The sequence below is a fragment of the Meleagris gallopavo genome, chromosome 1, assembly GCF_905368555.1.
Source record: "Meleagris gallopavo chromosome 1, MGAL_WU_HG_1.1, whole genome shotgun sequence".
Classification (NCBI taxonomy): domain Eukaryota; kingdom Metazoa; phylum Chordata; class Aves; order Galliformes; family Phasianidae; genus Meleagris; species Meleagris gallopavo.
Window position 1 is genome coordinate 2,371,617 of NC_139404.1, and position 27,899 is coordinate 2,399,515.

The 27,899-nt window shown below is 40.8% G+C and overlaps 1 protein-coding gene and 1 pseudogene across 3 annotated transcripts in view; both read left to right on the forward strand.

Moving 5' to 3' along the window:
• Positions 1–27,899, forward strand: part of CHCHD3 (coiled-coil-helix-coiled-coil-helix domain containing 3) — a 195,032-nt gene that overhangs the window by 140,821 nt on the left and 26,312 nt on the right. For both annotated transcript variants that reach the window (XM_085212975.1, XM_085213047.1), the window contains exon 6: positions 22,384–22,454. In XM_085212975.1, coding sequence (XP_085069101.1) covers positions 22,384–22,454 — 71 coding nt within the window. The remainder of the gene's footprint in view (positions 1–22,383; positions 22,455–27,899) is intronic.
• Positions 1–27,899, forward strand: part of LOC146545178 (uncharacterized) — a 252,501-nt pseudogene that overhangs the window by 111,702 nt on the left and 112,900 nt on the right. The gene's annotated exons all lie outside the window — the stretch shown is intronic.

Consider the following 27,899-nt stretch of genomic DNA (forward strand, 5'->3'; position numbering starts at 1 on the left):
TAGTATGGCTATTTATGTCATGCCCTCTGTTTTCCTACCTATCGTGTTGCTTTGTAAAGGTGATTTCTGTCATAAACCCATTTCTAGTCCTACAGCTTGCAAGTCCTCACTGCTTGAACCTCACTTTCTTCTTAACTGTTCCTTGCTTATACAATTATCACCACGCTGGGTGTCACCATTTGCTGACTTCCAACTGTATTTTAAAAATATGAATTTAATCATGTTCCCATGATTTCTAGCCATTGCTAACCACTGTTTTTCTCTGCTATGGTTTCAGTTTCTGTTAAAGCTTCTTCAGTCATGGTGTTTGTGAAGTCTGAACATATGCATGTGCATCACATGAATAAAAATTGCAGATGAGGATAAACTGTGAGACAAGTGGGAATGCAGGGAGCAATACCAAAAAAACAAAGCAGCACGTTGGGCAGCTCCTTCAGTTCCCCTCTGCTTTATTCTCATGTATGAAATCATTGCTTGGTGCTTGTTAGGGTAAGTTGTTCATCCAGCACTGCTTGGTTTAATGAAAACAAATTAGTGGATGCATACAGTTAAACATAAACATGTCAGCGTTGCATAAGTCACCCTTAGTGATTGTGTCTGCATCTGTTTTCCTTGATAGCTTCAGCTGCACTATTTCCCTTCCCCTTCCTGGGAAGCAACAAAAAATACCATGAGAAAAATTTTTAATAGGCAAAATGGAATAAACCAAAGAAATGTGTCATTTGAATGTCAAAAGGCGGTGTTTGTCGCATTTCATAGGATATGGCAAAGAGTTGTAACATATGTGTGGTTAATGAATAAGCAGCTTTCCTTTCTCCCATGTCTGTTCCCTCCTCCCACCTTTTTTCCTTTGTAGAAGTTTTGGTACAAAAGCTGTATTAAGTTAACACTGTGTTTAACACAACCCTCAGTGAGATGGTTTGCTTGGAGTTCTTTGTCAAGGTATCACGTAGAAAATATTCCAACTCTAAGTAGAAACGTGACAGGTAAGCCACTGGATGTTAAGATATCTGTTAGAGATTTCAGTGACTATACAATATGAGGAATAACTGAACTGCAATAATTCTTTAATGTCTTGCACTTTCCTGGGAATCTGATGGATATGTATTCCCTTAAAGTTATTTATCTTTAAAATATATATTGCGTACGGTTTTTCAATGGCCCAATTATTTCATTTTTGGACAAACTGAGCAACAAATGAGAAGAAGCACACTACAAGCCAGTGTATTTTCACTTGTTTTCTGTTCTCGACCTTTTGTGTATTCATATTTGAAAACAAGAAGTACTCAATTTAAATACACCTTCCATTTAAAGAGGTATCAATGACAAGATGTGCATTAAAACGTTTTCTAAGCACCTTTTCATATTAAAAAGTTCCCTTTTCATTCAAGGCAGTAGTTAGTGATTTTTCTCATTACAAAGCAATAATAATTATGTGAAATGCTTCCCTACGTTTTTGTAAATCATCTTGTAAACCCGAAGGCTGAAACAGCCTTCCCGAGCCCATATCGGCTTCATTTTCATTGCTGTCAGTCTGAGTGATATTTTAATTTTTCTGCCCCTAAAAATACTTCAGTCCTGTAACAGATAGATAAATGAGAGAATCCCCAGGAAATGCTGCAGAATGTTTCTATTTACCAGCACAATAAATGCAGAAGCTAATAAATGTCCTCTTACATCAGAAGGAGGCGTATAATGAGTAAATGATGGGAAAAGGAATTTGGGAAATAAATGATCAATCCAATCTAAGTCGACAAACAATTTCTTAATAACTTGGCCTTCGGTTGGAGAGAGGGCTGTGCTCAGCACAGAGGAGAAGGACTGTTTCCATCTGGCGGCTGATAGATTTTGTGAGGCTGTTTTAGCTTCACAGAACAATAAGCTGTGATTCACATACAGCCTTTCTAATGCAAAGTTGGGATAGTTCACCATTTGTCTGTATGGGCCTACAGGGAAAAGGGACCGTTAGCAGAATCTAATCTTCATTTCTAATTCCTTACCGTAAGCATCGCGTTGTTCTTCAGTACAAATGATGGGACAGAGCACAATTCCACAGTATCAGGCAAAAGCAGTGCTCTGCCTGTATTCTGCCCCTATTGCAGGTTTATTTTGTTTTTCTCATCTGATTTTATTGTGCAAGGGATTAAGTCCAACCTAGCTGTACTTGTGGCGATATTTTTAACATTTGGGAGAGTCCAGCCACAGAAAGAGCTGAACCAAAACCTTAAGGTGTGACCATAGTTTAAGCCTGCTGCAAATAAAGGGGAAGATAAACGCACCGGATTTTGTGCGATGTTCTGACATGGATCTCTGCTTTGTCCAGGCTTGTTACAGAAGTCAAAGGTTAAGTACAATTTTTCTCTGTTGCATTACCCGTGAAGTTCCCTGAAACCAGTGCTCTAGCTTTAAAGGTGGGAGAAGGAGTTCAAGATGAGCAGGAGGGCTGTAGGAAGAAACCTGAGGAGAACAGACAAGGAAAAAATCACAGTAATGGACTTGGTGACAAGCCTACTGACAACTTCTTTTCAGCTGAAGTTTTTGCTTTGAAGAGAGCAAAACCAATTTGTCTTGTGCATTACCCAGGTGCCTTTAAAATCCCCGACCCCCCGTTCCTTCAATAAAGAAGGAACAGACAGCCGGTATTGCACTTCTGTAGCAGAGGCACTGTATTTGTGAGATCCTTCCTAGAAAAATGTGTGATCTTTACACTGATATTTCAAAGGTGAAGGTTTCTTCTTCCTTGCATTCTCTTTCACAGAGCTGTTTTTCAGCCTGCGGATGGGTTCTGTGGCTGGCAACATGCTCAGTATGCTGTGGGTCCAGTTGGGCTGCAGAGGGGCTCGTTTTGCTCGTGTTGCTTTTAATTGGAATTTCCAGACAGCTTAGAAGTGGTAGTGAGCCATCAGTGGGGAGAAGGGATGGCAGCGATAATGCAAGCCTGGTGGCGTGTTCAGCGCTCTTTAAGTGTGTCACAGGGAATTGAAAGTTCTTCCATCTTATGCCTTTCTAACTGAAAAGCATTATACCTGAAAGCTGAGACTTTTCAATATGTTTCTATTCACATGCATATTGCTGTACCTCAAAAGGCCTTTCCTTTTGAAATATGGAAAGATAATCATGTGTTTGAAATGAGTAGATACTCTCCTGCCACTTTTGAAATCTTTATTTTTTTTTCCCCCTTGTCAGAGAGTTTAACTGTTTGCATTACTGTGGGCCGTAATCATCTAGGAATATGTATTTATGCACACTAAAATACAAAAACATAGCTGCAGTAATTATGAAGGAAATTCAAATGAACCATAGCAAAAGAGTTCAAATGTGTGTTTAATTCTCAGGGAAGAATTGCCATTTTTTTTTAATGTCTTACCTTAACATTTCACTGTTTTCCCTGTTCAGTGTAACCCGGTTGGATATTCTTTCTGCAACCAAATTCGTTGCCTTTTTGTCTATATATTTATTAAACACAAAGCCCACCCCACCCCCCCAAATAATCCTTGTTCCTAAAACATCTGTAGTAGTGATACAAAGTATGTTTTTTGCTGATGATGCCATAGGTCTTTTTGAAAGCACTGCAGGTAATTGTTGCTGCATGCCAGCTCATGTGTCTATTTGTGCCAAGTTTACCCCTGATTTCAGTACTTAATCCTCACTGGCCTATAGTCTTCTGAAGTAAAATCCTATCGGTGTTCTGCAGTGATTAATGTCCAAACCATAACTGCTGCTTTTGACGGTGCAAATGAGTTTAGAGCAAGTATCCCAGGTTTTGAGAAAATGGAAATTTTGCCTTTAAGTATTGAGGAACAATTTGAAAAGAGAGGGTGATAATTCCATTTCTGCTTTGTACCATGGAAAATTCACCATTTTTTTATTTGCCTCAGTTTCCTCGATCATCAACAGCAGAACAATGTAATCATCAAAATACCACATCAGGAGTGAGTTCTCTGATAACTTGCTCACTTTTCTAGGGAATAAATAAGAAATAACACATTTTATAGAATTTAACATATATAATGTTTTGAATTAACCGTGTCCAGGCCTGGGGTCCTCAACACAAGAAAGATGTGGAGCTCTTGGAGCAGGTCCAGAGGAGGGCTACTAAGATATCAGAGGGCTGAAGCCCTCCTATGGAGAAAGGTTGAGGGAACTGGGCTTGTTTAGCTTGGAGAAGAGAAGGCTGTGGGCAGACCTCATTGTGGCCTTCCACTACTTGAAAGGAGCACATAAACAGGAGGGGGAATGGCTGTTTACGAGTGTGGATAGTGACAGGACAAAGGGGAATGGTTTTAAACTGAGACAGGGGAGGTTTAGGTCAGATATTAGGAGGAAGATTTTCACATAGAGGGTGGTGACACACTGGAACAGGTTGCCCAAGGAGGTTGTAGATGCCCCTGTAGATGATCCCTGGAGGCATTCAAGGCCAGGCTGGATGTGGCTCTGGGCAGCCTGGTCTGCTGGTTGGCAACCCTGCACATAGCAGGGGGGTTGGAACGAGATGATCATTGTGGTCCTTTTCAACCCAGGCCATTCTATGATTCTATTCTATGATTCTGTTCCATTCTGTGTTACTCATTTCTTGCTCAACTTGTCTAGCAGGCTTTTAAAGCATGCTTGATAGTTGTTTTTTTAACAGATTTTATTTTTATTTTTTTATTCAGCTGGTTACGCTGGTAGCAAGCACAGTATGCCAAAATGTCCTTTCTTAGAATCTATGTATTGTTGAGTGAAGCACAAAGAGAAAATAAAGGGTATTTTGGAGGGAGAGCCACTGTCTTAAATAAGAACTCCAGGCACTCCTTTTTCAGGGGGTACTGTTGTATCATGTGGATCACTCAGCAGCTCTAACTGTCCTTACTCATGCGATAGTTTTCTGCTTCCTGTAGTTGAAGCTGTTCAACTCGATGAGTTGAGGCTTTTGCTATCTTGTTCCCTGTACTACCAGAAACAGGTAAACTGTTGTTTTTTTACTTAACCCTATGAAATAATGCATTGCTAGCGTGAAATTCGTATATTTCATATATCCATTATACATTTCAAACAACTTTTGTGGGCTTCCTTCCTTGGTAGGAGTTTACTGCTGCTACTGCCAGTTAGTTTTTGGAAACTTTCTTCAGATGTGCATGTTTCAGATAATGCTCAGAATGTTGGAGACTTGAGGATCTTTTGCAGCTAGACAGGCACAGATGTCTCAGAAGGATTTCAACAGAGCAAAGCAAACATTTCTGATATAGACAAGCTGAAATATTGGATAGCAGTTCAGGTTGAAATTCATTTTATTAGGAAATGTGGAGAAGTTTTTAAAAAAATGCATTTTGAAAAGCAGAAAATTGCTCCTGTAAATTGAGAAAACTTCAGTGCATTTTTTTTTCATATGGTTGTTCCCAATAATTGGTGAGGGATCTCAGATATTTTTCATTTTAAAAGAACTTCTTTAAAATAAACAAATAAATAAAATAATCCTTACAAGATCCTGACTTTTATATTGGAAAAATCAAGTGTAAAATGCTACATATGCCATACCATACTATTGGTGGAACATTTTTGAAGAAGGAGTTTATCCATGGTCAAGAAGAAAAGGATCTACTGATAAGTTGTGGAGTCACCATGGAGTTTTTCGAGAAAAGGGTAAATGTGACACTTAAAGACGTGGTTTAAGGGCATGGTGGGGATGGGTTGGTGGTTGGACCAGGTGATATTAGTGATATTTTCCAACTTTAATGATTCTGTGATTCTATAATAATACTTGTGTGGATGGATGATACCTTTCTATTTGATTAGTTAATACAATTTAAGGAAATTTTTGGGAACGTGGACGTTTTTCAGGTATCTTTGAATTTACTGGCAATGTTTTACTACTCTTCTTGGTCAGGCTTTAAGGAATAGTTTGAAAAAAGAGAGACTAAGTAGAAAGCTTCACTGTGTGTGTAGCACAAATGCAATTCCTGGTGGCATGATCCACAGGGCACAGATGTAAGAGATATAATCATCCTTGGAAGTGTTCAAGACATGATTTTTCATTGTCCTCTTCTAGTTGAGCCTGATTTGGGTTAGATGGCCTCTGAAGGTTCATCCTAAGCTTTCCGTGAGTTGTCGCTATAAAATGAAGCTTGCTGATTGAGATAATTTAACTTGATGCTTCTTACTTCTGAAGAATGGAGACCTTACATTACATTAATACAGTCAGCATTGCAAAGAGATTCTTTAGTGTGTGGTAAGCTTACAATGATGGTGATCCTACAAGGCATTGCCAGGTCTCACAATAACCAAATGGATGTTTTTGCTATTGTAGGTTTAAGATAGCTGGCTATGAGGGCACATAAGAGGATTTTGTTAAGGAGCTTCATGCGGGAAAAGAAAGAGTATGTCCTTCTTGGTAAGATTGAGTGGCTGTCACACATTTAAGGTGGGAACATCTCGTCTACATTAAGTATCTGGGGTCAATCAGCAGTTGCTGATGAGAGATAGCTGCCACTGAATGGTTATCAATCCATTAGTTTGGCAAGAGAATGACTTGCCTTGGTTCTGTTCCTATGTTTTGTCGTCAATTATCAAGGAATCACAGTTTAAACATCTATCTAAGGGCAGCTGAGGTTTTTCATGATGAATCCCATAGAGACAAGTGCTGTGGAGCACTGCCACTGTGGGCAGGGGATGAGCAGACCTGCTCTGTAATGCCATCAGTGACCTACAGAGACAAATGAGTTCATTTGCCAAAATAGATGGATGTCGTGCAGGGGAATATGCATAGAACAGAGATTGTGTTCCTAAAAAGCATCTAAAAATCCATTCAGACTAATGAGGAAGAGGTGTCTTTGGAGGGTTGTGGATGTCTAGAAAAATAGAGATAGTAAAGCACAAGTGATGGCTTTGAATGGAGAAGAAAAATAAAGAAACCAGTAGAAGAATATACATATGTAGGAGAGAACATGCACTAAATAACTTCAGGAAGGTTGAAAGGCAGAATAACAGCTCTGGCTTGAAAAATGGGCTGAGCACTGTGGGAGGGAGAATTGAAATTGATGGTGAGAATATACAGAACCTGCACCAAAAAAAAAAAGGCAGGAAAAAGAAGCCAGGTAGTGAGAATAGTCCTCAAAGGTCATGAAACATAGCTATAATTTGTGAATGTTTTCCAGATCTGCATCTGAATTATTTGCTGTGGTATAACTTCCAGCTGTAGGCATTTTGTGGTGCTATTGAGAGCAACAGAACCATGTTTTTTTTACTTCTGAAGCAGTGTGTTTGGTGGTAATCATTACACTGTGGTATGCTGAGCAGTTTCTTTTTCATAGATCCTGAATTTTTTATTTAGCATGTTTTTGAGTGAGAAGGCCACCTGCCTTAGTTTTGGCTGTTTCTTTCAGAAGACTGTTTCCAAACAAAATAAGTCTTCTGGGATATGACGTTGTAAGAGCACTGAAAAATCCTCATATTAGTTTGATTTAAATTTGCTCATACCTCATTTCATTTCTTGCTTACCTAATTATCAGCATAGCTCTTAATGTAGGTTGAGTAGGAAACATAATTTTCTAGGAGTCTGATCATTACCAGTCATCCAAACAAATCTGTATGATGTTTTTCACCAAGCACTTTTTTACATCCTCAGCATTTGTTCTGTAGCAGTCCTGATCTTTTCACACTGCTCAAACTAGTCTAAAGCAGCTACAAGACGCTATCCTTGAAGTACTTCAGTCACTTCATAGCCACCAAAAGCTGTTACTGGTACGTAGTTTTTCAAGTTTTGCTTAGCTTTAGTTTTACATCAGCTGCCAGTCAGTTGATATTTTGGGATTCAGAGACTTTCTGCCTTGATTTCTTGTAGGTGGTTTGACATAAGTCATGAGCTAGTCCAACTATCCATCTACCAGCACTAAACCATGTTCCTGAGTACAGCCTCTAAACATTTCTTGAGTACTTCCATGGACGGTGACTCAACCACCTCCTAGGCAGCCTGTTCCAGCACCTGACCACTCCCTTGGTGAAGAAGGATTTCCTAACATCCAACCTGAACCTACTCTGACACAACTTGAGGCCATTCCCTCTAATCCAGTCACTAGTTATGCAGGAGAAGGGACCAATCCCCACCTTGCCACAACCTCTTTTCAAGGTGTTGTAGAGAGCAGTAAGGTCTCACCTGGGCTTCCTCTTCTCCAGGAAAAACAATCCCAGCTCCCTCAGCTTCTCTTCATAAGCCTTGCACTCCAGATCCCTGGCCAGCTTCACTACCCTTCTCTGGACATGCTCCAGATGTCTTTGTCTTTTTTACAGCAAGAGGCCCAAAACTGAGCACAGCATGCAAGACATGGCCTCACCACATCTGAGTACAGGGGGATGATCACCACCCTGCTCCTGCTGGCAGTGCTGTTTTTGATACAAGTCAGGATGCCACTGGCCTTCTTGGCACCTGCGCACACTGCTGGCTCATGTTCAGCTGAGTATTGACCAATACTTCCAGGTCCATTTCCTCAACATAGTCTCGCAGCCACTCTGCCCCAAGCCTGTATTACACAGAATCACAGAATCACAGAATTGTAGGGGTTGGAAGGGACCTCTAGAGATCATCGAGACCAACCCCCTGCCAAAGCAGGTTCCCTACACCAGGTTGCACAGGTAGGCGTCCAGGCGAGACTTGAATATCTCCAGAGAAGGAGACTCCACAACCCCCCTGGGCAGCCTGTTCCAGTGCTCCGTCACCTCACCGTGAAGAAGTTCTTACGCACATTCGTGCGAAACTTCCTGTGCTGCAGCTTATGTCCGTTTCCCCTCGTCCTGTCTCCACGTACCACTGAAAAGAGACTGGCCTCACCGCTATGGCCGCCACACCTCAGATATTTATAAACCTGGATCAGGTCCCTCTCAGTCTTCTTTTCTCAAGGCTAAACAGACCCAGTTCACTCCGCCTTTCTTCATAGGGGAGATGCTCCAGGCCCTTCACCATCTTTGTGGCCCTCCGCTGGACTCTTTCCAAGAGATCTCTGTCTTTCTTGTACTGGGGAGCCCAGAACTGGACACAGTACTCCAGATGAGGCCTTACCAGGGCAGAGGGGGAGGATCACCTCCCCCGACCTGCTGGACACGCTCTTCTTAATGCACCCCAGAATGCCATTGGCCTTTTTGGCCACGAGGGCACACTGCTGGCTCATGGCCAACCTATCGTCCACCAGGACGCCCAGGTCCCTCTCTGCAGAGTATTGTTGCATGTGGTTGTTGTGGTTGAAGTGCAGTCTTTGGTTGGCACTTAGTCTTGTTGAACTGCATCCCATTAGCCTCTGGGAAGCTATCCAGCATGTCCAGATCCCTCTGAAAGGCCTTCCTTCTCTCAGGCAAACCTACACTTTCCCCAGCTTGACGTCATCTGCCAACTTACTGATGGTGCTCTCAGATCCCTCATTCAGATCATCAATAAAGATATTAAACAGGACAGGCCCCAGTGCCAACTTTTGATGAACACCACTCATGACCATTTGACAGCTGGATTTAACTCCGTTCACCAGCACTCTCTGGTCCCAGCTCTCCAGCCGGTTATTATCCAACAAAGAGTGTACCAGTCCAGGTGACAGGCTGCAGCTTCTTCAGGAGCATTCTGTGAAAGACACTGTCAAAGCCTTTGCTGAGGCCTAGGTAGATATGTCAACAACCTTTCTGTCATCCACGAGGTAGGTCACTTGATCATAGAAGGAGATGAGATTGGTCACACAGGACCCGCTTTTTAAGAACCCATGCTGGCTGGGCCTGATCTCCTGGTTGTCCAGCATACGCTGTGTGATCTCATTCAAGATGATCTATTGCCTCTGTGTCTTCTGCGGCATCGAGGTCAGGCTGATAGGCATGTAGTTCCCCAGATCCTCCTTTAACCTTTCTTGCAGATGGGATTCACATTGGTAAGCCTCCAATCCTTTGGAACCATTCCAGTTGACCAGGACCATTGGTAGATGGTGGAAAATGACTTACCAGTCACCTCTGCCAGCTCCCTCAGCACCCTCAGATAGATCTCATCTGGCTCCATGGACTTGTGACAGTCCAGGTGGACTAGCAGGTTCTGGACAGATTATGCCTTCAGGCAGCTGAGTAGTGATAGTGGTAGAGCTAATAAACAAAGTTAAACCCAGCTACTTTCCGTTTATGTGAAAGAAGATGTAGCCAATCCTTAATTCTTATGTTAGGCTTCAGCCACAAAATGAATTTCATGTACAGCTGCAGAGCAGACTACACACCCACAAACTGAAATAGATTTTCATTCCAGTATCAGACATATCATTGAGTGTAGGCATGCATGTCCATAGAATTATTCAGTTTGGAAGGGGCTATGGAAAGTCCAACCATCTGCTCCAGGGAGGATCGTCACTGAAGACAGACAAGGTTGATCGGGGCTATCTGTCATCAGATCTTTGTCAGCCAAAGAGGCTGGAGATACCACAGCCTATTAGGGTCTCTGTCTCTCTTCTTAATTATACTTGGAAGAAACTATTTTTCCTTATACCCATTCAGAATCCCAGTTGTTTTGATTTACAGCCATATCTCTTGTTTTCCCACTGTGCATGTCAGTATGGAGCCCATCTCTTTCTTGTTGATGAACTCTTCTTAGGGCTTTTAAGGCTGCTAGATCATAGAATCATAGAATCATTTGAGTTGGAAGGGACCTTTGAAGGTGATCTAGTCCAGCTTCCCTGCAATGAACAGGGATACCTACAGCTTGATCAACTCAGAGCCCTGTCTGGCATGACGTTGAGTGTCTCCAAGAACAGGGCATCCACCAGCTCTCTGAACAACCTCTTCCAGTGCTTCTCTACTTATATATATATAAGCATATATATAAGTATATAAAGGCTTTTTATCCAATCTAAATCTCCTTTCTTTTAGTTTGAAACCATTTCCCCTTGTCCTATCACAACAGACCCTGCTAAGGAGTCTGTCCCCTTCTTTCTCACAGGCCACCTTTAGATACTAAAAGGCTCCCCAGATCTTCCCAGAGCCTTCTCTTCGCCTCAGTGCTCTCAGCCTGTCCTCATTAGGAGAGTTCTTCCATCCTTTGGATCATTTTTATGATTCTCTTCTGGACATGCTCCAACAGGGCCAATATGCTCCAGCAGATCACTCCAAGAGTTGCTCTCCTCCAGGCTGAACAGTTCATGTTCTACTTGCGTCTCCTAATAGGGCATGTGCCCTGATTTTGGTGTCATTTGCAAATTTGGTGAGCATGTGTTCTATCTCTGCACCATTATATAAGGTATTAGGCAATGTTGTGCTATAGACACTTGAGAAACTCTACATGTAACTGACTCTTAAGTGGAGACTGATGATCCAGCCAAATTTTCACCCGCAATTCACAGAAGAAATTTTCTATTTTTCCTCTGGGCACTTTAATGAGATAACTGGCTGCCTCTGAAAGCTGACCAAAATGAGTCTGAAACATGTGGAAATGAGTGATTGTCCCACATCATTCCTCTGAGTGTGGAGATCGAGCAACATAATCTCAAAATTATGGCTGCTGTAGTCCATAGGAGGGCTACATTGGCCTGGAAGTTGTCTTTGTAATAAGTTTGCAATAACAGCTTCTTGGGGAAGCTCAAGTTTTCTTCCCCTGCATGTAACACCACTGTATTTTGTAAGAGTTATCCACACAGCAGATGAGCTACATCTATGTATGAATATAATAGAAGACTTAAGCTAAGCTGACTTTGTGCTGCTCTAGATATGGGATGCTCTGTGTGCCCATACTGATGATGAAAACTGTCTGCAGTGCTGGATTGCAATTTTATATTGCCATATTTGAAATAGCTGTATCCAGCTAGTGGGGGTAGGGAGGTGGGAAGAAGGAAACATATTTGTACTCTATACATTGCAATAAAGTACTGAGTTCTCCGTGTAATCCATAGACGGCTCATGGTCATCCTCATTTGCCTGTGAGCTGGTGTTGTTCCCTTTAACATGGCTATTGCTATGCAAAAGTTGCTGGTTGGACCTCTGTTGAGAATTAATTCAATAAAGGTTACTAACAATGGTAATTTTAAATCCTATATGAATATGCTATTCCTAGTGCCATAGTCTGTACTCAGCACCACTGAGAGAAGGGATTCCTCATCATATATTGCCTGGGCATCATTCCTGACAGCAACAATAGCCATTCCTATATGCTTTGAAGAGAGCATTTGTCAACTCGGATAATACTCACATGCCATTCAGGAATTCCAAGTTCCAGAGACTAGCCCAGGAGGGTGCACCCTTGGTGGAAGAAGGTCCGCTCAGTACTTAAGATACTTAACCAAACTGAACATTCCTAAGTCCACAGGTTCTGATGGAGTGCACCCATGAGTGCTGAGGGAACTGGCAGTTGTCACTGTGAGGCCACTCTTGATGTTTGGCTGATCACAGTGAATGAGAGACGTGTCAAAGGCTGAAGGAAAACAAATGTCAAGAAGGGAAAAAAGGAGGACCCAAGGACCTACAGGCATATAAGCCTCACCTTGATTTCCAGGAAGGTGATGAACAGATAATCCTGGAAGCCATTTCCAGGCACATGAAAGAGAAAATTATCAGGAGCAATAATCATGGATTCACCAAGGGTAGTCATGCTTGATCAACCTGATAAGCTTCTATAGTGAAATCACTAACCTCACAGATGGAGAGGGAGCAGTGGATATTGTCTGTCTGGACTTCAGTAAGAACACTGTTCCCCGTAAAATCCTCATAGAGAAGCTGTTGAAATATATGGGCTGTATGAGCAGTGAGGTGGATTGAAAACTATCTGAATGGCTGGGTCCAGGAGGTGGTGGTCAGTGATGCAAAGTGCAGCTGGAAGCCAGTGATGAGCTAAGTACTGCAGTGGGTCCAGTCCTCATCAATGATTTGGACAATGAAGTAGATTGAACCCTCAGGTTATGAGGTTTTCTTCTTGGAGATCTCCAAACTTATCTGGACATAGTGCTGGGCAGCCTGCTCTGCGTGTCCTACTTGAGCAGAGTTGTCATAGAATCGTATCATAGAATGGCTTGGGTTGAAAAGGACCGCAATGATCATTGAGTTTCAACCCCCCTGCTATGTGCAGGGTCGCCAGCCAGCAGACCAGGCTGCCCAGAGCCACATCCAACCTGGCCTTGAGTGCCTCCAGGGATCCAGGGGCATCCACAACCTCCTTGGGCAATGTGTGGTTGGACCACATGGACCCAGAAGTCCCTTTCCACCTCAGCCATTCTGTGTTTCTTGCATTTTGGGGATGGAGGTGAGTGGAAAGTCTGCTTTTGGTTGTGGCAAAATAGTAACCAATGGATACCCTTAGGGAGAATGTAATTTATAATGTGTGAGAGTGAAAGGAGTGAGACTAAGAAGAAAAGTTGTAAATAAGAATGATTTAGATTAGGCATCTTGTCATCAGCAGGAGATGTAAATATAGTTGTGCATTTACACATGCATCTGTAAGATTGAGAGCATTTGTATTAAAGACTGTACTACAATTACATGCAGATTAGATGCTTGGCTGAATAGCTGTAAGAATTTTGAATAGATTTGTCCTTTTCACAAAGGTTTTCATTTTCTTTGGCAGTTCTGAGTGTTAACAAATTAGAGATCAATGCTCTACTAGGGCAGAAACGTGAAGTGCAGCATATCTTGGAAAAAACTTTAGAGGCATTAATAATTGCAGCTAAAGGTATTAGTGGTGCCTGAAAAACAGGATTGGAAATTCAAAAGAAAAGGTTGAAGAAAAAGCTATTTTGCCCATTTTCTGCTGATAAATGAGATAGATCTTGTACACCATTTGGATGCTCTTTTTCAAACAGAATCTATAGTCTTTGACAAACACATGTAATGAAATAAAGGAAATCATATTGGGAAGTGAATTGTCTGCTGGCAGAACATTTGCTAAGATGCCATGTTTTCTTTCCTTTGTTTGGTAGGTTGCAGTACTGTCTCTGGCATCTTCAGCACTATTTGAGATACCTGTTTGACTTTTAATCCCTCCGTAGAAACAGTTATTTGGTGGCGTTGGTGTCCAAAGTCCTTCCTACAGTCTGTAGTATTCAGACATGCAATCTGTCAGTGGAACACTGTGGTCCAGAGCCAATTTCTTTCAGGTCTTAAGAGGAGGATGACCGTAGTGGTTCTACAAAGCTGTGAGAGTAAAGGGCAGAGGAGAGGGAATTTGCACTTGAATTTCAGCTAACATAGAATATACTTACTTCCAGGCAAGCTAAACTAAACTCCTGAAAATAAGTCTTGGCCTTGTTGTTTGAATGTCCTCTGCAGGGTAAGTCCAGAATCCCAGATCCTTACCTGAGCTTTTCTGAATTACAGGGCTTCTCCAACAGTTTGTCTTCTCTCTCCCTACCTCACATCTACTTCTCCTCTTTCTTGCAGTTATCATTACTTCCTGCTTTGAAAGCATGTCCTGCAATGCAGGCATGTCCCCTGATTTGTGCATATCTCTTTTGTTTATGTGAATGTCTCTAAATAGTCCTGAGCATCCTCATACCATGGTTGTGGTCTCCCATCAAGGAATTTCTTGGCTGTTTCTCTGGAAGCTCCAAAACTCTGGAAGTTATCTTTATGCTGGAGCTCAGAATTAGAAAAATGGCTTGCATTGGAGAGCAGCCATTCTCTTATGTTCAATTTGTGTAGATTTCCACAAAAGCTGAATAACTCATGTTTTCAGCCCTGTAACCAGATACAGAGAACTTTCCTGGTCCATCCAGTTAGGTCTTGTCTTCTGATGAAGGCAGAACAGCACCAAACACATTCAGCCTATTCATTCAAAATGGGTTTAGAATAGCACATTAAAAAGCCCAGCAGGAGCAGAAAGCATAAGATGTGGTAGATTCCCTAAATGGGGAGTTGAACCTTTCTTGTTTCATCTCCAGAGCTGAAACATTCAACAGTTGGCTGCATAGTGCAGCTGGACCGAATGAGAGTGGTCATAACTTCTATGAAAATAACTTGTTTAAAAATTGAAGCAAAGGCCTGGTTGGATGAGATTTCAAGAGAAATTACTTTCTTCATGTATCACTTTAATAGCATTTGAGGTAAAATAAAGATGCAGTATTATGTGGGAATCTGTACGATGTTATATGCTTGGCTTTCCCTGGTTGATTAAAATAAATTCAGAGACAAATAGAGGTTTTTAATTCAAATAAAGATGCAATAAAAATGGCCATATATTTATAAAGCAGTAAGTTAATATTGTTTAGAACTTAGATATATGCACGCTGTTTAGCACTGCAATAGACAGCCTTATTGTCTTACTGTCATTCCCTCTTCCCCAGTTCTTCCTCTTTTTTTGCACATTTGTTGCTTTTATTGGCAGCTTCAGAGATTAAGCATGACCGTGTTGTAAAGGCATTTCTTTCTGCAGTATTTCTTGCCTTTTTCTTTGTAATTCATATAGTCAACTTTGTGTGCCTAACAGTGGGGCATAATCTAGTGATCATGCATCTTACGCAGTGCCTCCTGCTACCCAAACCACAGTTCTCTATAGGTTTTCTTTGCTGTAATGTCTCACTTTGGGCACTTGTGGCTGTGCTTGGCTGCTGATCCCCACTTTGTGGCACCAAAATAGAGTGGGGACTGTGGCAGCCTTGAGGTTGGGTAAAAATCTGTGAAGCAACTGCAGGCTTAAGAACAGTTTCTTCCTAAGGGCTTTGGAAATCTTTTCATTTAAGGCCGTATAGGTCTCAGGCTGTGTGTCAACAGAATGAATAAAACAAAACGCTTCATGTTATCTACAAATGAGTTCATAAAGGATACTGAGATGAAATGGCCAGAAGTTCAATTATGGGATAAAAGAAAGCCCAGCTTCAGCAGCAATGGATTAAAAAGAAGCAGAGAAAACTTTCCAATTTGCCATTTAAGGAGCATGGTAATCTTTGCCTGCCGATGCTTTGAGTCCTTCCGTGGGGGAGGATGACAAGGAAAAAGAAGTCTTTAAATTAAAAAATTCTCCCCTGATTCTCAAAGGTGCCAAACAGCCCAAGCTCTTCATTCCTTTGGTGGGTGGAGCAGGTGCTGAGCTGCTCTGAAGTCAAGCTGTGCTCATTTTTGTCTTTCGCAGCACTAACTTGAAGCAAAGGCCACATTTGTCTCCTTTGTGTGGAAGTCACACGACTTTTCCTTTGTCAAATAAACTGTTAACTACGAAACTATTAAATTAAAAATAAAATAAAATAAAAAAAAATACCCACCTTAGATAGAATGCATGAATGTTACGTTCATATTGAATTTGATCAGGGCTTTATGAGCCAAGAGGCTTAAAAGGAAAACTTCAGTGGCAAAAAAAGAAGTCACGGTGCATCTGCAGTGAAAACAGCTTCAACACGTTTGTTATAAAATAGTGCATATAGGTTATGTATCTTTAGTGAAATTAAATGAGGACTCTCAAGTTCTCCTGGTTCTTTTGACAACCTTTTATCAGCTCAGATGACACGAGATCTTTCAGAACTTGATCATCCTGGAAATCTGAAGATTTTCAGCCAAGAGTAAAAGATGCACTTCTGCTTTGAGGTCCCGCATGCAGACAAAACAAATGACCTCCTCAAGTTCTATGGGACTTTATTTCCTTACACAGACTTTTGAAATCAGAGCCGTCTAGTTAAATAATCATACTCCTATTCCTCCACAATATGCTCTTTAAGAAGTGTCTACTCCTACTTTTGTTCAGGGAAGTTTCTTTTTTTGAGGGCAAACATGAGGAGAATACTTCTTTTTGCAGAGCATATTTTGTTCCACCTGAACTACAGTGTGCCATATCCTTGCTAAGGCTCTGTATTTATCAGGGGAAATTGGATAGATTAAAGTTAAATTGCAGACCTCTTTTCTTTGGCTTCTCTTCCATAATGCCAGCCTACATCTCCCTCTGTTCCCATACTTCGGAGGTGGCTTTTCTAAAGCTTTTACAAAAATCCTGACCTTTCCTATAAAAGGAGGATATTAAATGAGATGCACAGCAAATGCTGATTATCAGTCGTTTTAATTTGGTTGCATCCTGTGTTATCTGCTTAGTCTTCAAGCCATAAACGCTTAAGTAACTTAACATGTGGTGGTCCTATTCAGGCTAATTAGATTACAGTCGCATGTAAAATTAGTCACTGCTGTGACTTTTTGCAGGCTTTTCAACGGAACTCCTATAATTGCATACTGCCTGCACTGTAAATAACACAAAGTTACAGCAAATAACACAAAGTGGCACTGTTTTGAAAAATGCTGATGTGTTAAGGTTGGACCTAAAGGTTAAGGATTTTATGCCAAGAAGCAAAAATTGTGCCCAGTTTGGATCATTTATGCTTTGGGGTTGTTTTTTTTTCTTTTGTGCCTAAACTTTTCCTGTTCCATTTAAGCAGAACTGATATTCCTATTAAAGTATCAATTTATGCATTTATTAAAGCAGTGTTCTCCCTCCTCTGGCTCTGATTTTTGTTGTCATAGCAAGAACCTTTGGCCATACAAACCCAGGCAGATAAGCAGAGGAACAAACCCGTATTTCCTACATTGTATTTATCTGCTTGCAAGTTGGAAAAATCAGCATAAAAGGCAGTGGGCGTCTGCAGTTGATGCAGATCTCTAGTGTGTAACACACCTGCTCATGTAATTGCTGTGAATCCCCCATATGATCCCATGTAATCAATACACACAGTGCTCGGTGTGCATGGCATCCATTATTTATTTCACAGCATTTAAACTTCACGAAATTGAGGTAGGCCCTTCTGTGTTACCATTTCCACAGTATTAAAGAACTGAAAATAAATGTCTTAATTCCTTAATTCCTAAGGCTAAAGCTTTTTTTTTTTTTTACACATAACAAATGCACAGTGGTAGTGTGGCTAAAACCAAAATTATCCCATGTTCTATTTGTGCTTATAAGAGGGAGGTAAGGATGACTTGGATTCTTAATTTGGGGGTTAATTTCCCCCTATTTCAGCAGCTTAAATCTTAAATCTCTATGTTGAGCTACTTACAGAGCCCCGCTTTGTGTCAGCAGTGGTAGTGAAATTCAAGCTATTCTCCATATTCCGTAAGGTGTAAGATCTGCTGGCCTGAATCCTCAGTGATCAGACTAGATTCTTTGAACAAGCTGAAGTTTAGTCATCAAGAACCACATTTGCCACTTTGTTTTCATATCGCAGTCAAGCAACAAGCCCATATTGTGTAAAAACTCCATAACAGATGCAAAAATAACATCTTCCACATAATCTGGGATTATGAATAATTGCCATAACCCTGACATTTCTTGTTCCATTCTGGAAGTTCCTCGCCTCATTCATAACATTATTCCTGCACTATCATATGTCTTTCAACAAATAAGACCATAATAAAGGTCTGTAGAAAGCCATAGTATTATTATACATGTTTGGAGAAAAGTATTAAAGAGAGGAAAATGCTGCATAACTCTGTAAGCAAAGATTGGTTGATATTATGCAATCCCAAATGACCCAAATCAAAGATAATTGGAATTTAGCTGTATTGTTTGCTACCATTTTTATCTCATTGTTAAGAGAGTCCATGAAATATACAGATAGGTAGATTACACATAAATAAGAAACATCTTACATATTTTTAACATATTCTTAACATATTTATGTAGATATTTTTTAGATACCTGTCTATATAAATGGAATGTAGCTTGGAGAAGAGAAGGCTCCGGGGAGACCTCATCGTGGCCTTCCAGTATTTGAAGGGAGCAGATAAACAGGGGGGGAAGTGGCTGTTTACGAAGGTGGATAGTGATAGGAAAGGGGGAATGGTTTAAACTGAGACAGGGGAGGTTTAGGTTAGATATTAAGAGGAAGTTTTTCACCCAGAGGATGGTGACACACAGGAACAGGTTGACCAAGGAGGCTGTGGATGCCCCTGGATCCCTGGAAGCATTCAAGGCCAGGCTGGATGTGGCTCTGGGCAGCCTGGTCTGGTGGTTGGCAACCCTGCACATAGCAGAGGGTTGAAACTAGATATCACTGTGGTTCTTTTCAACCCAGACCATTCTATGATTCTGTGATTCTATGATTCTAATCCAAAATTACTCTGATAATCTGCCACTGCTGCTAATCTCTGAATTGGACCATAGCTTTTATCTTGCACTTGGTGTTGAGCAGTCCATGCATATTTGGACTACATATACAACATAAATACAGAGTCTGGGGAAATTACCTATGTTAGCAGTGCTGTGTTATACCACCATGTTTTCTGTGTTTAGAGGAATGCTCACTGCATTCTTATCTGGAGACTTAGAGAGGACTTCTGAAATGATATTTCCTCTCTGAGTTTTAGAGAATATCTCTGAAAGAGAGACTGAATGACTTTCAAAGGAAGATCTTATCCTAGAAACACGGCACACTTTATCTAAGATAACAAATATTTCTTGATAGCTTGAGTCTACTGTACGATTGAAACTTCTTGGCATATATAGCAGCTCAGCTGATCGCTTGAACTGCAATTAAAAAGTAGAACAAGTACACTCAAAATATTGTTTTTGTGTCAAAAATGCTCCTTCATGCTTGAAAATGATAAAAAATTGCAATCGATCCTTACAACTGTTGTGTTCATCTTTATTGATCAGGCCAAAGAAAGACAAATCGCAACCCAAATAAGATTATAGTAAATGTTAGCGTCGTAGGGCACTGTAGGATGATAGAGAGCTATTCATCATCTCAAATGGTGACCTGTCCGCACTCGCCCCGCAGTCAGCCTGCTGTCTAATCACATCCCTATTGATTGCATCTATGTCCAGGGAACCTGGACACGGCTGTCATTGGGCAGCTGGGATTGCCAAACGCGAGGGGGTCACTGGTGTGAGGAGGATTTCATTTTCATTTTCTTACTGGCCAGCAGTGATTTATGAAAAAATAAATGACCCCGAGCCGCATGCGTGGAAGCCTTGATTTCGGTACAAATGAATGATTAAGTCTGAAGCTCAGAAGCAGGGCTGCAGCAGACCACCGTGCTCTTTGTGATCCGTGCGTGCCCTTTGACCATGGGAGACGCTGCACGATTTGTTATCATTTGCAGTAAAATATTGGCCTGGCGATGCAATTGTGGCCGTGTTCAGAGTTGGTGTTACTGTCAGTGATTTCTGTACATATCAAGTTCATAATTCACATGGAAGGACCTTGGAAGGTGATTTCCTCAAATGGAAAGGGAAAACGTTTTTATTTTTCTAGATAGCGCTGCATGCTTTGTAGTTTCCATCAGATGTTTATACCATAGTGGGCTTTCTTCCCTGCATTTCTCATAACCCAATTAGGCACAAGTACATTTTGTTCAGGACGTGTTTGCTAACTTACTGATCGAGGAGACTGTCATCTTCGGCACTTGCAAAAGAGTGATCTTTCCACTTAAAGGGCTTTTTTGCTTATTTTCTGGCAGTGTTTTAGGCACATTGCTTTTTCAGTGTCTTCAGTAAATAACTTAAAGCGTTTGCTTTACCCAAAATAGAACTGGAATGACACTTCCCTGGACTGTATTGTTCCATGCATGTATGCTAAATGCTCCAAAGAAGCACAATCGTGTTAAGGAATGAATAACCTTAAACCGTAGCATTAATAGGTAGGTTGTTAAAATAGGGATTCAAAAAGGCTTTTTCAGTAATCACACAGCGTGTAATTGTAAGAGTTTTGTTGCCATGTTAACGTGCCTTCCTGGGATGCCAGATGACTCGAGAGTTGCAATGCTAAGAAGGGGATCTTGCAAGTGCCAAAAAAACCTTCGTGCTTCTCCACAGCATTGTTTCTCCTGTGGGCTCCTCCATTCACAGAAAAATAATGTTTCAGAGAACTTTTGAACTGCTTTAACTTCTCATTATTCCTCCAACTGTGAAGCCAGGTGCCTTTGCTATTACATCTTAAGTCCAACTGTGCTAGTACTATAAAAATCTCTTTAAAAATACCAGGTATATATTATCCAGACATGAAGCATCACAACATTATAGTGATTTGTCTTTGAATATTGTATGTCCCACTGAGAAATTTGGCCATTTTCATGTATAGAAAAGTTTTAATGCTTGATGACTCAATTTTGTCTGACCTGCATTTTGGAAATTGATCATTTGCACGTGCACAGTTTTGCACTTTGTCCGGAGGAATCCCAGGCATATATATACAGACTGGAAGGAACAGTTCTTGCGAGTAGCCCTGCAGAGGAGGACCTAGTAGATGAAAAACTTAACATGAGCCAGCAGTGTGCTCCTGCAGCTCAGAAAGTAAATGGTATCCTGGGTTCCATCAGAAGAGGAGTGGCCAGCAGGAACAGGGAGGTGATTATCCCTCCCTACTCTGCCCTCAGGAGGCCCCATCTGCACTAACGCATCCAGGTCTGGGGCACCCAGTACTAGAAATACAGGGAGCTGTTGGAGAGGGTCCAGAGGAGAGCCACGAAGATGATCAGGGGACTGGAGCACCTCCCCTACGAAGACAGGCTGAGGGAGCTGGGCTTGTTCAGCCTGGAGAAAAGAAGGCTGCTGGGTGACCTCATTGCAACTTTCAGTACCTAAAGGGAGCCTACAAACAGGAGGGGAACCAACTCTTGGAAAGGGTAGATAACTGCAAGATAAGGGGAAATGCTTTGAACTTGAAGGCGGGAAGATTTAGGTTGGATATCAGGGGGAAGTTCTTTACTGTGAAAGTGGTGAGATGCTGGAACAGGCTGCTCAGAGAGGTTGTATCCATCCCTAGAGATGTTCAAGGCCAGACTGGATGGGGCCCTGGGCAGCCTGGTCTAGTACTAAATGTGGAGGTTGGTGGCCCTGCATGTGGCAGAGGGGTTGGAGCTTCATGATCCTTGAGGTCCCTTCCATTCTATGCTAAGCCATTCTATGATTCTGTGATTCTGTGAAGTTGTTGAAGTGACTTGGAAATGTGGGAAATTAAACTAACTTTCTGCAAGAGGCATTGTCAAGGCAAAGAGCAAAAGGAAAAGTCAAGCTGTGGTTAATTTATTGTTCAACCTTGGACCCTGACATTGGTATTGTGTGCAAACTAGATGGGGATGTATGTGTAAGTAACACAAAGAGACGCATACAAAGAAGTAAGGATTCAATATTTTCATTTTCTTTCCTAGTGGAGAAGCTTCACAGGTTGCAATATTTCCTAGTGCTAACTGTGTGAATGTACCCTGTGTCTCTTCAGTTTCCTTCTTGAAAGTCATCTCTTTTGCAGAACCTTCCAGAGCCAACAGAACACACTTAACAAAAAAGTCTGTGGAACTTTGTAGTATAGTAAAGGTGAGGGCTCTTGGGTTGTTGTCATTGTATGTTTGTTTCCTTTTTGTAGGTGGTTTGGTTTTGAGCAGCTGAAATGTGTGAAATATCTAAATTAATGTTACTTACCAGATGTTCACATGTATATAACAGATGTTACGTGAAAACTGTATTATTAACTTTTAATTTTTTTTTTTCCTTTTTTAACTTTACAGAGTGCCCAATTCTACAAAGTAACCACAGAGCAATACCAGAAAGCTGCCGACGAAGTGTCAGCCCGGTTCAAGTAAGTCTTTTCTACCTTTGTGTTTGAGCCTGGCAAGTAGATAAATTCTTACCCATTTTAAAATGAATAGTAATTCCCATTTCTGCTATCACAGATCCTATCAGTCTATGTTGGAAAAAATGCTGGTTGTTCAGATGAGAGAATTTTGAAGAATTTGGAGGCCAGTGCATAGTAACCATAAGCTGCATAGAAATTAGATGCACAGTTAGTAATGTCCTAATTAATCTGTATTTGATAAGATGTGTGAAGTATCCTAAAAATATATTCTTTAACATTTTTTTCTCTACTGGGACAACAAAAATGTAATTCCAACTTTGCATTACAATAGTATTCATCCTGTGCTTGCATGACGTGAAAGGATTTAAATTAGCAACTTCACTTTGCCCCTACCAGTGAAGGTCAAATTAAATAAATTTTATTAGTCCTGAGGATGGTTAAATGAAGATGCAGTAATTGATGTATCAAAGTGACTCTGACCCTTAGCCTTGGACTCTTCCCTTTTTGCTAGTTCATCCATTAGGTAGAAGGTTCCATTTATCATTTCAATGAGGATACAAAGAGAACTTCATACAACCTTATAGTCTCAGCAGTAACCAAGAAATGCTGTGCAAAGGGAATTATTTTGTTCCTGTTTTTAGGTTTCTGGAGGGTTTTTGTTGTGCTTTCGATTTTGTTTTGTTTCTCTCTTTGATGAGAAAGTGGAGAAAAGGTTTTTTTTGAGCTGCTGATAGTGATGGAAACTTCTTAACTGAAAGATAAAATCATTTTAATATGAGGAGTTGCTAATATTCTCAAGTGTGTATGTGAAATCTTTGTGCTGGTTAATGATGCAGAGTTTATATAACTGAGGACTGAATTCGCATGTCCCTTAAGTAAGAGGACAGGATGACCATTGACATTGATGTGATTTTAACATAATTTGGAGGTCTCTCTGTTACAGATGGAAAGCCTGGTATGTTGTCATTCATTGTCATTATTTTCATCTGTGTAAGAACCCCATCAGGGGGGGTATTTTTCCTTCCCTTGTTATGTTCTGTTACTTTCATGTTTTTAAATCTTAATTATTGCCTAATCTGCCTTGTACTATTTCAAAATGAGACATTATTGTTATTTGAAATGGTAGTTGATAGCTTTATGTTTTTATGGCCAGAGGTAGGAAACTTTTAAATCTGTTTATTTTTCCCTGGTATATAATCAATTTCCTGAATAAATCAAATGCTTTTGGGTTCTTTTTGCATACAGAGAACTGGCTAAGGGGCCAGTCAGTGTCAAACAACAGCTACACATTTTAAGAAAGCCATTTTGAAGGATGCTTCAGTCTATCTGTATAAAGGAAAGAGTATTTAACAAAGAGGGCTTTGATAATTGGAGATTCCTATCAGTTGAGCAGATTGGTCAGTTCTTCATTTTCTAGGTACTAGAGGTACTACGGAATCATAGAATCAGCAAGGTTGGGAAAGTCCTCCAAGATCATCCAGTCCAACCATCCACCCCACCTATCACCTATATTTCCCACTAATCCATGGCCCTCAGTACAGCATCCAAGCATTTCTTGAACACAGTGGGTATCAACTATTTGACCAGTCATCACTGCAGTCCCAGTACTGAAACTGCAGTGCTACCTTTGCACTTCAAGCCAATTTTTCTTGAAAATTATTTGGAGCTTTCAGATGAGTGGATTTGATTTTGATCCATTGCATTAAATACAAAAAGAAAACGTTATCAGAAAGAAAAGATATCTGAAATATGGACATAAATTGGAGTAGATTTGATGAAGGCATAAAATTTCTATGTTACTGTGCCATTTTAAATTCTTGCTTGTGTAAAATCCTTTTAAATGGCATGTCTTTTTTACTGAAGGTTTAAATTCAGCAGACGTAATTTTAGCACTGCCTTTTGTGTGTAGCTTGATGGATAAATTATGAATGATTTAGTGAGACCTAAAGATGATGCTCTTTCGGCGTCGCCAGGCACTTCTCATGTTCAGTTTAATTGCATGTGAGGATTGTGGACAGAGTTTCAGGCAGGGGTGTTTAAAGAGCTTGTTTAATTGGCTGTAAAAGGAGAATTAAATAAGGTTGAACTGCTAAATTTTGTTAATGCATAAACCAGTGTGCTGCGTGTCAGTGTGATTTCAGGTTCTAAGTGAGAGACTAATAGATCTAATTGTGGAATTATTATAAAAGTCTCCTTTTTAAGCATCTGCAGTGCAATGAGTTACTAGCTGTTATTGAGATAACTTGTATTACTACAACTATTTAAACTGTATCTCTTTCAATAGCAAAGTGTTGTGGTTAATTACTTAAATATTTCCTGGAGTTTCCTTTCCTTCCTCCATTTAGTCCTTGAAATTACGTCAGCTGTGGCTTCATCAGTCTTCAGGGATAGTTTAGTCCATTGAAGGGGAATATCCAAATATCCCATATAAGTTTTGTATCCGAGAAGTGACAGCTCTTCTGTACTTTGTCTGCAGACTTTATTGATGCCTGTTTATTACCTTCTGCAGCACTGCCTGGATTAGACTGATATTTCAAATGTTCATGATAAATGTTTTATCTCCGTGGGGTCCTGATACACATTGATCAAATTCTGAATTATCAAATGGTTCATCTCTTTAAGACACTAATTCACATTGATCAAATTCTAAATGACCAGCTCCAGCCAGTTCCTGCAGTACACAAATTACATTAAAACAACATTACTAGGGCATGCTGCCTTTTCTAATGTAGGAGTTATGTTACCCGCAGTTACATTATAACCAGAATTATTATATTATGAAGATGTCTCTGTTATAATGAGAAGTTTACACAAGAAGAAAAGAATGCGATGTTACAGGAAGAACCAGGCTTTGGGCAAAGATTTGGACTTTTCACTAATCAAATTGTACATTCATATTCATTTTTTTTTTCCTTAATTTGAAGGGCTGGAAGCGGGAAATTTGGCAGCTGCAGTGGTGACATTTTATTCCCCCATGTGTTTAGAGCCCATGTGTTTAGAGCCAAGTAACGTCTTGATTACTCATTTAGGAAAAGAGTAAGCAGAGAGCACAAATCCTGCCTAAAATAAATATTTCTCCTTTATTTCCTGTGTTTTTTGATTCCTTATGGTAGATTATACTTCATAGCTATGCACTAATGCTTGTTCAAAATATTTAGCCGTTCCCATCCTGCTCTTTCTTAGCTAGCATGGAGTTGTTTCTGGCTGCAGGTTCCTTGGCAAAACCACATTCCTTGGCTGTTTGTTTGGATTTGCACTACCCTGGTGGTGGTTGTGCAAAGCAAAGCATGAATCACACAGATTCATAGAATCTCTAAGGTTGGAAAAGGTTGGACCATCTACTCTGACAGTCAACCCATCTTCACAATGCCCACCAGGCTATGTCCCTGAAATGAGTCGTAGAATGGCCTGGGTTGGAAAGGACCACAATGATCATCCAGTTTCAACCCCCCTGCTACGTGCAGGGTCGCCAACCACCAGACCAGGCTGCCCAGAGCCACATCCAGCCTGGCCTTGAATGCCTCCAGGGATCCAGGGGCATCCACAACCTCCTTGGGCAACCTGTTCCAGTGCGTCACCACCCTGTGGGTGAAAAACTTCTTCCTGATATCTAACCTAAACCTCCCCTGTCTTAGTTTAAAACCATTCCCCCTTGTCCTATCCACCCCTGTAAACAGTTGTTCCCCCTCCTGTTTATATTCTCCCTAATGGAAACAGAGTAGCATGAGGGAACTTTGTCCTGGTGTCACTTCAGCATCACTTCTACATTCCTGTCTCTGCAACACAGCCAAAACTGGATTTTGTGCTTTGCAGTGCAGTGTTTAGATATGTTTACAAAGGTAGGCTGTTAGATGAAATTATCCCCTGCAAACAGAGAATTCTTTGCATCACAAGCAATTATCCTAAATTTCAAGTTTTGATGGTTTTATTCCCTCACTGTGAGACATCTGATGATGAACCCTGCCATTAGAAGAAATATCTCCAGGGAACTGTAGAAGTTTGTTTGGTAATACACAGCAAAGTTTGGGATTTGCTCAGGGTGCTTCAAACGGGTGCAGTCTTTTAAGAATTCTTTCAAAGCAGTTTTACAAAGCAAATCATTCTATTTCTGATGGTTCTGGCTCGTTTATGTTGCTTTCATAATTTGATCTATCATGGACGTGAGGCCTTATGGCCAGCCAGATGGCTATAGTGGTCTTGAATATAGTTCACTGTGAGGAAGGATTTGGGACATGGGGATCTCAAAGGGTGGTGACGCACTGGAACAGGTTGCCCAAGGAGGCTGTGGATGCCCCTGGATCCCTGGAGGCATTCAAGGCCAGGCTGGATGTGGCTCTGGGCAGCCTGGTCTGGTGGTTGGTGACCCTGCACATAGCAGGGAGTTGGAACTAGATGATTGTTGTGCTCTTTTTCAACCCAGGCCATTGTATGATTCAATGAGGAGTGTTAGGCAAAACTTCAATATCATGCCTTCCTTTATTTACTGGCTTCTGTGTCTTGAAGCTTGGTTTGCTAATGGTTGTTGAAGATAAAAAAAATAAAGCACTGTCATGTTGTGTGGTCATATGTAATGACACAAAGTACTCCTTTTAGTTGTGTTTTAGCTAAAATTCACAATAGAAACCGTAGCTGAGGAGGTTTGTGATGAAGCCATGTTAAATGAGGAACAGTGACACAGTCTCACAAAGCAGTGACGGACACTAGAAATAAAAATAGAGCAGTTCAGAGAGAAGATAAGGTTTGTAATGATACCTTTGGACTGAAAGCAGAGAATGTCAGGTCATTTCAGGGCACATATGGTGATTTTTCATGTAGTCTTCTGTGCGATCTGTAAATTAGTAATATTGATGGTTCCTTAATGCAAATGTCTTCGGTAACTATCATGTGATGCTCACATCGCTGTAACATAGAAATCCATCCTAGATACCCATGTAAATAGTTGGTGCTGTTCCCTCTGCTTGTGCAGATCTGATGTTGAGAAACAGCTTTTTCTGCTACCTTAATTAGAATTTGTTGCTTTTAAAAACTAAGATTATAAGTACAGATTATAAATTATTTACGAAATACTACATAATGCTTTCCCATTAATAAAAAATAGAACTCTATGTAGAAATCCTTGGACAGAGCCTTCACTTTTACCTTCGAGTTGAGCTTCCTTTGCTCAGCCAAAGAACCATAGAATTGCTCAGGTTGGAAAAGACCTTAAAGATCATGAAGTCACCAACATCATCAAGTCCAACCACAAAGACAGGACTCTGAATAGAGACATCCTGAATTCATTTCTTCCCTCACAAGCATAGCATGCGTTGGAGTGCTTTGTTACGAACAGTTGTTTTAGTGTTGGTAGTGATACTGTTGCTGACCACGTTCTTAAATTCTTTTTCCTTACTACGTAAAAGAAGTGGCAACAGAATTGTCTTATTTTTGTGTATGTTTATGTGTAACTGC